Source organism: Phycodurus eques, chromosome 3 (genome assembly GCF_024500275.1).
Source record: "Phycodurus eques isolate BA_2022a chromosome 3, UOR_Pequ_1.1, whole genome shotgun sequence".
Classification (NCBI taxonomy): Eukaryota; Metazoa; Chordata; class Actinopteri; order Syngnathiformes; family Syngnathidae; genus Phycodurus; species Phycodurus eques.
In genome coordinates this window covers 15,609,446-15,621,435 of record NC_084527.1, presented here as the reverse complement: position 1 = coordinate 15,621,435, position 11,990 = coordinate 15,609,446, and the positions used below count along the sequence as shown (strand labels likewise).

Here is an 11,990-nt window from a genome sequence, read left to right as displayed (position 1 = left end):
GTATCACAAAATATGTCAAATGTTTAAAAAAATATAAATTTCATAATCTTACAACATAGAAAATACTTTTTTTCTGTGGTTGCAAAATACTGACAGACATTACAGAGTGGACTAGATTTTGGAACAGGCTGCAATCAAAAACAAACATCATCTCTCTTCCCAATCGTTTTTTTGTTTTTTTTGTTTTCCAGAAAGCAAAAAAATAAAATAAAATAAGTATGCTGACGCCAACATCTTTACACAACACTGTCTAAAAAATAAAATAAAAACCTCCAATGATCACACAGTCCCATCTTGTACCGGGCAAACAAATGTGCCTTCTCCATTTCCCAGAATTGATGTCTGGAGATGTGCTCCAAAAAGATGAAATGTGACTGCTGCAGTGTGGAGAACAAGAGACACAGTTAGACTGAAGAACACTCTTTCCGTTGTCACACAATGCACATTCATACTGTAGACACCTGCATTATACAGTACACACAACACACGGACACACTCTAATACCTTGAGAGCCGCAAGTGTGTATTACAACTAAACATTTACAACATGATAAAAATTCCAACTGCCCAGGCTGTTATTGGGCAGCAGTTTTATCGGATGGTTGCGGCTCCCCTTGTGTCTGCTCAACCGTCGTTTCATCTGCTTCACGAGACTCCTGCAGTTCCGCGTCGCAGTGACAAACAAAATAGGCTCGTTGGAGTTCTTCTACCATCATTCTCTCATCGTCCTCCAGCTCTGCACCATCCTGCATCTCCCACCTGGTAACATAAAGACAGTGTGAAGGGTTATGGTCGGCATATGAACGGCAGTCATTGTCTGACTTCCAGGTTTGGATAGAACCGCACGTGTCTACTCATGACTTTAAACCTTTCATATGGAAAGGCTTTGGCAGGTTGCAGCTACCTTCACTTGCTGCTTTGTTCAGTTTTGTCTTCAGTGAAATACACACTCGACTGGAGCGGTTTTCAAACGTTTTACACCATGTAACATCTAAAAAAATACAAAGCCCTCCGAGTACCACAATCATGACCAACATTAAAATCCAGTACCGTAGTAGGCCCAAGTGTTCATCAAAGACGAGACAGAGGTTTTCTTCCTAAAGATTACATTTACTACTGTAGCAAGCCAGTGTAACAATATGCACAGCATTAACTTTGACACTGCAATTAAATATATGAAAGAAAAAAACTTTAATAATACTTCAATTACAATGTATTGCACATACAAGTTATATTGTACCTAATATTTCAAAAAACAGACCTTAAGGATGAAATGAAACTGTATTGAACTTAAGGAGCGTGTAAAGTGAATTCAGAGAACTAGTGAGGATAAGCGGTAAAGAAAATTGATGGATGGATGTTTCTAAATGCATTATACAGTGCCATGAAAAAGTATTGCACCCCCTCTCAAATGCTTAGATTTTTGCATAGTTTCCCCACTTTAATGTTTAAGATCATCAAACAAATGTAAATATCAGACAAATATAACCCAAGTTAACCAAGAAAGCTGTTTTTAAATGGTGATTTCATTTATTAAGGAAAAAGAATATTCAAATTTACCTGGGTCTGTGTGAAAAATTACCCCCTTTGTTAAATGATTAATAAATTGTGGCTAATCACAATTTTTGGTTAATTTTCGCTGATCACACCCAAGCCTGATTACCTCCAGACCTGTTCAATCAAGAAATCAGAAATCCTGATTTTTGTGCAAGCGCAAGGCTAGCTGTGCATGTTTGCCAAGTGGGGTGTTCCGGTGAGAGTGTCCTTAAAGAGGCGCCTGGCGGAGTGACAATTTCCTGGCAGAAAGTCAATCTAAACTTACACCTGCTCAGACCACATTCAAGTCCTGGCACAAGTTATACCGCTGGTGTAACGCAATTTTGGTGAATTTGATCGGGGCACAGGCAGACAGATCCTGAGCTCCGCGAACATATTTACCCGCACACATTGTCTGTTGCCAAACCATTGCCAGGTAGTGACAATGCTCCACTCACGCAAGGTTCGCTGCGATTACACATTTTTGGTTCAAATAAATTGAGAAAGTAAAAGTAATAATTTTTTGAGAAAAAAAGGTTGGTGGTACTGTATACGTCTACTGCAAGTCTACCAGTAAGCGTACTCTATGTGCATTTAAATGGGCCCTCTTGTTTACTATTCCAGTATTAATAGTTTAATTAATAACACGTAACAATTTACATTCTCAACCAATACGTTTCATAAACAAATCAAGCTATGACCGCCATTCGAGATGAGGTTCTACTTTTAACTCCTATTTAAGTTACAAAATATGTTCTCTTGCCCAACAAAGGGCAAATAAAGTCTCCTTTAAGTGCCTGTACAGCTTCTCCGACACATTTATTTTGTAATTCAAATGGGGTGGAGGGCTTCTACAGAGAGACATCAAGGGCGATCATGTTGTTCGTAATCCACTCTGAGTATTTCAGTGGAGTCACTTGACTAGTGACTGCAGTCAAACAAATCCATATGGATGCCTTTGAGCTTCCGCATCGTAGTCCATCCACATCAGAATTACGCCTGTCTGACTGCAAATGATTGCATTTTCATTGCAATCTCACCGTCTGCTTTTATCCAGCCCTGCCTCTTTCTCCAATTCCTCATTGCATCTTCAAACATGTTTCATATTGTTGTGTTCGGTGTGTGAGAGGGAGGAAGGGCTGACCCATGCACGACTACATCATGCACATGCAAAGCACATGGTGTAGACTTTGCCTCTGCCACAGTGTGTATTTGGCTATAACAGACACCCTCTTTCTCTGCATCCTTTTCACCGTCACGGTTTTAAATACCACCTGTAAGGGGGAGGGTCTGTTTATGTAAATATACGACACATTTGTTTTTGTCTGACTGCATTCTCCGCCCTGAACAAGTGGCTCTAATTCCCGTTCTGTTTTTGTTTCACAGCAAACACACCCTCAAACAATTAGAGAAGTGACAAAACTGAAAGAATGTTAGGAAAAATGCTCGATAGTTAAGCATAATTGAACCAGGAGTTTTTATTTACCGGAACTTCGGCGGAAAAAAATAAAATAAAAGATCAACCGAATAATACACTCACACAAACAAAAGAACAAAAATGCTGCAGTAGAAAGGTAGCGGATGTCTGTTGTAGCATTGGTGGCACATAAAGGAGTGAGTGAGAGCGGAAGGAAGACAAGAAGGTACGCTATAGCTTTTTCAATGTTTAATTTTCAAATAGGATTAAGCAGAATGACATTTAGCTGAAGGTTACAGGCTCAGCATTGTCTTAGCTGATATTGATATGCAGGAGGTGCCCTGCTTGTCACTGGGACAAACACTGTTGATGAATGAGCAGCCTTTCCCCAGGAGGGTGTTAAGTGCAAATTTGAAATGAGCGAGAGGCAAAGGTGGGAAGCGAGGAAAAAGAAACAGCACCCACAGATAGAGACAGAATTACCATTATAGTTGCCATGTACACTGTCACTAGATAATGTTGCCCAAAGTGTAAATTGTTCCCTTGAGTATGGGTTGTGTTTTGAAAATGAGAGTATAATAATAATAACAGCGCAATAGGTGCATTGACAAGTGTATCAAATCTCAACAACTACAACCTGATGGAGGCTGTTAGAAATGCATAAGTAGACTAAAGTTGACAAGAACTTTATCCTCATTTCTCCAAGTTTCCCCTGAAATTTACATCTTAATAAGGAGAGTCTTACTCTCTAATTCTTATGGGTTCTCCTCATTTTTCATGCATTAATACTGGAGCTGCTGACTTGGCAATTCCACTGAATACAGAATAGGACACACATATTAAGACTCATATATTTACAGGATTGATGCCACAGGATATTGTTTTTGAGTGTGAGGAATAGACTGCCACGCTTGTCCTAAGGTATGAGCGTGATAACAACAATGCGATCACATCACACCAAGTCTGATTTTAGCTAATAATCAGAAGTGATGCCCAAAAAAATAAGAGCATATGCCTTGATTTGAGATAAGCTATATGTACAATTTCAATCACTTCACAAGACAGATGGTCTGGGGGAAAAAAAAGGACGCTTCAAAAACAATGAGCAAACGGCTACTTTGATAGGAGGTTGAGTTTCATTAGAGCTTCTGACCTTGTATACACATCTATTCGTTTGGTCTAGCACTTGTTCTCATTGGGGTCATGGGTGGGCTGGTGCCCAACCCAGCTGACAAGAGGTGACTGGACTGGTCATCAGTCAATTGCATGTCACATACAGTAGAGTAGAAAAACAACTATTCACTCACATTCACATCTATGGGCAATTTAAAATCATCAAGCCAGAGTACCTGGAGAAACCTCACATTTAAACTCCATACAGGAGGGTCAGAGCCATAAACATAACAAATATATTGTTGGATAAGATTTAAGATGACATACAGTGGATACAAACAGTCTACAATACCCCTTGTCAAATGCCAGGTTTTTATGATATTAAAGAAATGGGACCAAGATAAATCGCTTCAAAACCTTTCCCATCATTAATGTGACCTATAACCCATCCATACATTTTCTACACCGCTTTATCCTCACAAGGGTCCCGGGCGTGCTTGAGCCTATCCCAGCTATCTTATAACCTGTACATTTAAATAATTTTTTTAAAAAAATCTTTTAGAGAGGGGAAGTAAAAATAAATGACTGAAATAATGTGGTTGTGCAAATGTACACACCCTTTTATAACTAGGATGTAGCTGTGTTCAGTCAGTTTTAAGTGCCTCTAATTGTTCTGATTGATTAGGACCATACATTTCAGCTTTTCTAGTAGCCTTTTCCTGACTATTATTGTTTTTTGTTTTTTTTTGCTGGCAGCATGGTGGACGACTGGTTAGCACATCCGCCCCACAGTTCTGAGGACCGGGCTTCAAATCCCGGCCTCACCTGTGTGGAGTTTGCATGTTCTCCCCATGCCTGCGTGGGTTTTCTCCGGGCACTCCGGTTTCCTCCCACATCCCCAAAACATGCGTGGTAGGTTGATTGAAGACTCTAAATTGCCCGTAGGTGTGAATGTGAGTTCGAATGGTTGTTTGTTTCTATGTACCCTGTGATTGGCTTGCGACCAGTTCAGGGTGTACCCTGCCTCTCGCTCGAAGATAGCTGGGAAAGGCTCCAGCACGCCCATCACCCTAGTGAAGATAAGCAGTATAGAAAATGGATGGTTGGATGGATGTTCTGTGCTAAAACTGACTGTTATTTAGCAACTTGGCTTAAGGTCCCAGTTCCAGGCATGGTGTTCTTTTGATGATGAGCAGTGTTCTGCTTGCGCCAAACACACCTTTTGGAATTATGACCAAAAGGTTCTATCTTGGTTTTACACACATTTTCACACGTGTTTGGGAGATATGAAATGTGGAATCTGGATCACATCCAGATGAAACTCAATTTGACATTTTAGCTTCTGACCTGGCATACAGTACACATAGCATTCAATTGGATGGAACTTGACAGATGATTTTCTTAATATTCGATTACCGTAATTATAGACAATAGGGCAATTTTTCTCTCTATAATAAAATTGAAGGGAACATCCATTTTTTTATGGTAGATGTGAGCATTTATTTACTCAGGGGCCACAGTTTCAGAAAGTACAATACCTGCCTCATAAAAAACAAACAAAAAAAACAACAACCACTACATACGTAAACAGAACGCAGCCACTCCATTACCCAAATGCTTCAAACCAAAGCAGCAGACGTGACACCCAAAATAATAATAATAAATCAATAAAAAGAAAAAGTATGTGGGTAAAATGTGAGTGAGCGTGAAGACAAAGTGCTTGAACGATCATGAGAGGCAGCAACCAGCGGTCTCCCCTGCAGCTGTCGCAAGGGCTGAGGGGGCTTCTTCATTTCTCTGAGTGTGTGTTGGATATGTTTGCGCTGAGCTAGATGCCCTGCCCGACTGCCACTGGGACGGCTGTTTGTTTAAAAGGCTCGCCTGTCGAACACAGAGCGCTACCGACAGCCAGACACAAGGCTAAATGACTCTGACAGCAGCCCTAATCAGAGGCTTCGCACATTGCCACAGGGCCTGGAGGATCCATCATAACCCAAGCCTAAATATTTAAAGTGCTAAACTTTCCAAAGGTCACAGGCTTTTCCATGCATGCCAGGGCGACATGTGTCACAGCGGTCGAATGAGGGGAAAGCAAGCGACAGAGAGAGAGAGAAAGAGAATATGATTAAATGTCCTTTCTTGCACTGTTTTAACCCTTTTGAGAACCCCTTTTAGGTCATCTTAACTTACTTTCAGCAAATGAACATTTTGGCTGGTGGTCACAACGTTAAAGATGTCATTTAGTGTTAGAGTTTGGGAAGAGCGTGACAGATTAATTTGACAAGCATTTCTATTTAAAAACTAGAATACCACTAGAATGAGCACAAATCAAGGCTGGACAATTATGCCAATTAGTGGTAGAGTATTCTGTTTTCATCCAGTGACCTCTGTCTCCTCTTGTTCTGCAACAGAATTACTGAAACCTTCCACGATTGAGTGTGGATCAAAATGACTAAGGTACTATATATGGCGAGCTTTGTGGATAGTCGACAGCCAACAGGTCACCAAACAACGAACAAAGTGCATGCGGGTTGGAGCGTGAGCGGATCACAATTAATCCATCCAGCCATTCTTTTTTAATACCACTTATCCTGTTCAGGGTCGCATTGAGCTGAAGCCTATCCTAGCTTACATTAGGCGAAAGGCAGATTCCACTCTGGACTGGTTGCCAGTCAACCACAGGACACTTATATAAAAAGACAACCATTCACACTCACATTCACCACGTCACTGAGTGGAAACTGCCAGTGAAACACTATTCCGACATTGTAATAACAACAATACAGCTAAGAAAAACAATGTTTTTAGAGACTCAGTTTATGTGAGGCATTTGACTTTAGAGGAGCAGGTGTGACAGAAATTTTCCAGGACTAGTGTCTCATAAGATATATTTAAAACCCAAACTACAAGTTTTCCACTTCAATGTGGGCCAGACGATCAACATCCAGCACGTCTAAAAAGAGATACTGATGCTGATCCAGAGTGTGAGAAGAGGCGACAGATGTGGGAGGACAACTTCTGGCTGCTTCACCATGACAATGAGCATCTGACATTTCGTGGCTGAGAAGAACATGGCCGTGCTGGCGCAATGTGCCTATCCTCGACTTGGTTCAATTACATTTTTCTCAAGAAGACATGTTTTGAAGACATGGACGACATAAAGATGCCCGTAACGACGGTGCAGCGTAAGATCTCAGAAGAATCATTGCAGTTGTGCATTAATTGCTGACACAGAAGGCTTTTCTGACACACCTTGGACAAACAAATACATATAAAATAAAAACCTAATGCTTTCCACGTCATACACTTGGGCTAGAAACATAGGAAGCGTTCATGAGACACCCACAGTGGGTATCCAGAACTTTACATGTAGTCGTTCCAGTCTGGTCAGGCAAACGTTAATCCACCATTAATGAATTTCAATAACGACAACCCAACCGCAGCGTGCCAAATACGAGCAGCTAATTTTAGTTGAAAGTTCAGAGAGTAGGTGTTCACACAATGACTTCTGCAGTGCGTCTGCGTGTGTGCATCTTCTTCAGACTGAGTGTGACCATGTTAAGTCCATACTATCTAATTTCACGTTCTTGTACTTGGCCTTTGGTGTAAAACTTCTACAGGCTACATTCGCGTAGTGTAGTCGCAGCCCGCTGTGCACTTTTGCACCCAGGTGTCCAAAAGTGGAGTGCATGGAAATAAATCATTGCAGGGGACGAACTTGAGTTGACAGAAGCGAGACAACAGCCAACCATGAGGTCCCAGAGGTTTGGACCGCAACAATCTTTTACTTGCTTACATTTAGACTAGACGTGTAGACAGATGTGTGATGCAACAAACGTATGTGTTGGGGTTGTACTAGTCCACAGAATCACACTTATTTTAGCCCGTTATGATGTAGTGAGCTCACTTTGCCTTTGCCTAGCATAGATTGCACTGATTTTTTTAGCCGTTTAAAAAATATACACATATATACATCCATCCATCCATTTTCTGAGCCGCTTTTCCTCACTGGGGTCGCGGGCGTGCTGGAGCCTATCCCAGCTGTCATCGGGCAGGAGGCGGGGTACACCCTGAACTGGTCGCCAGCCAATCGCAGGGCACATAGAAACAAACAACCATTCGCACTCACAGTCATACCTACGGGCAATTTAGAGTCTCCAATTAATGCATGTTTTTGTTGGGGGATGTGGGAGGAAACCGGAGTGCCCGGAGAAAACCCACGCAGGCACGGGGAGAACATGCAAACTCCACACAGGCGGGGCCGGGGATTGAACCCGGGTCCTCAGAACGGTGAGGCTGACGCTCTAACCAGTCAGTCACCGTGCCGCTGGCTCAAAACGGTTTTGCCAAAATAGGACTAAAACACGACATCGAAAAAAGTGGATTCCATAACAGCAGCTCAGTGGAAGTGTTGTACAGTTATACAGGCGATTTTTGTAATCATTTGAATTTGGCAGGGCTGTTAACAACACTCTTCTCTGTTGTGTGTCAAAAAATAAAAGAAAACATTTATTTTTACTTGACAGGGATTTTAATTGCTCGTGTCGTTTAGTCCTATGTAGGATTTGTGCTAGAGAGTAACATTGATATGTGATGAATATATCTGTGCTACCTTAGACTAAAAACATTTAAAGAAAATAATCTTATTTTTCTGTTAAGAGCAAGACAGAAATCAGTTGCAAAACCAGTAGAAGGATGAAAAGCCATACAATAAAAGAAGAGAGAGGTTATCTTTTGTCTGTAAAATGGATTTTGTACATTGGACATTGGTTCACTTGGGGGTAAACGACAAGTTCACAATACAGGGCAAAGGAACACCTCTTTGACTCAATTTCTATTGGAAAGCAAACATCTAATTTAATTTAGATATCTGCCTGTGCCCGGATATGAGGCGGAGGCAGATTGTAAGTGACAGCCATTGGACAGCTGGCTGGATTTGAATATTGACGAGACAGAGACTTGACAGAAGGGATTATACTCTACCTTCTGACTTAGTAGCCACTGCACTGATCCATTGTATTGTCAGATCAAGTCACTGTCAGGTCTACAGTATATCCATGCACTGATGCCACTCAGTATTAGAGCCCACCTGGGATTCTTCCCAATGCAAACTGATGGCCTCTCAAAAGCTAGAAGACAGAGAACCAATCAGCATGGACAACAGTCTGCGACTTCACCAGAAAATCTATTTCTGTGGAGCTGGTAGGGTTAAAGAAAATAAATAAACTTGAGGATTGGCAATCGTTTCCTGCATACCTGACTAAAATAAGTCAAATGTTTACTTTTCTATTCTTGTGGCTCTAATCTTTTAATTACATATTTACTTGTCAAAGATCATTTAATATATCAAACGTGAAGTAGATGTGATGTACATATTTTGCAAATTTCAGGTTAAAAAATCTAGAGGAATAAGACCTGGACAGGGAGCTCTTTTTTTTAGCACACACACGACAAATGGATAGCACAATAAGCGAAATATGAATAGATATTCACAAAAAAACATATTAGCTTTCTTGTTTAAATTGCTTTTTTCTCCATACCAGTCATTTTGACAAATAGTAGGACAGATAGATTACCAATGACATTAATTAGGAAACCTAATTCCATTTGGATTTTAGAGTGGCAGGTTCCATCAACTTCAACTGCATGTAGCACTTTTCATTTCTCAAAAAGTCTAACAATTTTAAACCTAGTACATTTGTACTTTTGAATATTATCATTGATCATTTTCATAAATGTCACAGAAGTGGCAAAATTATGTTGGATAATTTTCTGGTACGTGTGTGCATGGCTGTGTGTGTTTCTGATTGCACTCTAATTACAAGACTGAAAAATAATTGTACATGGCCATTATAGCCTTGCTAAAACACATCGAATGCTGACTAATCCAATAGCACATTATTCTATTTGCTAAACAGTTTTATTGTGACTCTTCCTTTCACAGGCTGGTGTTTGATTAAAAAATAAAAATAAATAAATAAATAAATAAAACTGTTATTCATGTATGTTTTGTTTTGTCCATTTTACAACATACCTCCAACCCGATTACGTGAATTTATTTCTGCATCCGATAGAGATGTGGAGGATTGTCAAGGAGCTAGAAGCTTCAACAGAGACAGCTAATAATGATAAATAATGTAACAAATTCCTAATTCTCAGGAAATTAGTGCGTATTTGAATTGCTGTGCGTGTATGGAATGTCAGAATTTCTCATGCAAAATTCCAGTCTATTATTTAGTGTCATGTGTATTATGAGCACACAATTCAAAGACCTCAGTCTGCATGCTTGCAGCTCCTTGTCAATTCTCTCCAGTCATCCACAGGGAAGTTTGTGTAAATTTGCGGGGGCTTAATTACTGAATAATTTAGACCATGCCGCAAATTAATGTAGACATTTCCATATTAATGTGTTTGCCGACCCATTCCACATGTGTTTGTGCTGTGGACGGGAGGGTAGCAATTATCACAGCACATCATAGCAGTTGTGCCGGTATTTCAGACATCATTAGGTTGCTTGTCCACCGCTGTGTGACTGTAAGCGCTCGTTGATGGGACCCACTCTGATATGCGCGTCAAATGGGGTGGCTATGGCTCTGTGTGTGTGTAAGCTCTATCAAATATAGCACTGGGAGACAGAAACGGGGGAGGGCGCTTGGTGTTTCTGACAAGATGGGGCCCAATTTGGAGGCACTGCTGTTTCTAGATGTAATACAGTACACGCACACACACACACACACACACACACACACACACGTCGTCTGGTCAGTGTCACACACTCGCATATGACTGCTCCACATGGAAAGTTTGTATTGCCCATGTGGAGCATGGATGACAGCTCTCTTCGAATCTATACCCCCACGTCTCCCAAACCCCACTTCACCTCCAGTCTCTTGACTGTGTGACTCTTGTTAGGAGTTTAGCTGAGCAGCCTGGCACCATTCAAAGAAACGGCACCCAAGAGGAGACTATGACAGAGAGACTACAATGTGTCTGTTTGTGTACTCGCCCTCGATCGTGAAAATCATCTCAACATGGCTTTTCCCGAATGAAGCCAACCAGCTTGGCACCTTTCACCCAATTCCATAAGGAATTACAAATACATGGTAGTAAACCAGACCTTTGCACACTGACCAGACATGACATTATGACCACTTGTGCAATCGAATGAGATCCAATAAGAGCTCCATCAAATATTGTGCATTCACAGAGATAGCTATGCACAGTACTGAAAGGTGGGTAGTGGGATATTCAGTACACATCTGCCTCACAGTCAAGAGGTTCTGGGTTCGAATCTCACGCGTACATTTTCTCCGGGCACTCCGGCTTCCTACCACGTTATAAAACATGCATGTTAAGTTGATTGACCCCTTTAAATTGGCCACGGGCGTGAATGTGAATGGTAACTGTTGTGGTGTTCCAGGGTGTACCCAGACATTTGTGAAAACCAGAAGCAGGTATAGGCTCCAGCTCTCCTGTATTCTCAACATAAGTGAAAAAAAATGTATTGATTCATTTAATGTCTGGATTGATTGACACTGTCAAAGCGATATTAATTTAACAATGTGATAATTATTGTGGCTGCAGTTCGCATGGACACACAGCCTTACATGCATGTTTTTGGAATGTGGAAAGAAGCTGAAGTACCCAGAGAAAATCCAAGAAAGCACAGGGAGTACATGCCCCCAGTAGAATTCATGAAAAAAATAAAAAATAAAAGTAATAATACAGAATGACAGTTCAAACTTTCTCCAAATTAAACTTTTGTGTGTTGCCTTTTTCTGCACTCAACATAGTCATAGTCAGTTCTGCAGTCCAACAATCTTCTGCTTGCACAAGATCAGCAGGTCCCCAAACTATTTTGGAGACAGTTAATTAGAGCTTCCTTTAACATCTTATCTTCCCCCCATGTCGCGTGTGTCTGCATT

At 41.0% G+C, this 11,990-nt stretch overlaps 1 protein-coding gene across 4 annotated transcripts in view; it reads right to left on the bottom strand.

Annotated features, from left to right (window-relative positions):
* The window catches only part of kiaa0825 (KIAA0825 ortholog), a 174,194-nt gene continuing 162,204 nt past the window's right edge, over positions 1 to 11,990 (bottom strand). For all 4 annotated transcript variants that reach the window (XM_061672236.1, XM_061672239.1, XM_061672237.1 and 1 more), the window contains one exon: positions 1 to 758. In XM_061672236.1, the coding sequence (XP_061528220.1) occupies positions 575 to 758 (184 nt within the window). In that variant the 3' untranslated portion in view covers positions 1 to 574. The remainder of the gene's footprint in view (positions 759 to 11,990) is intronic.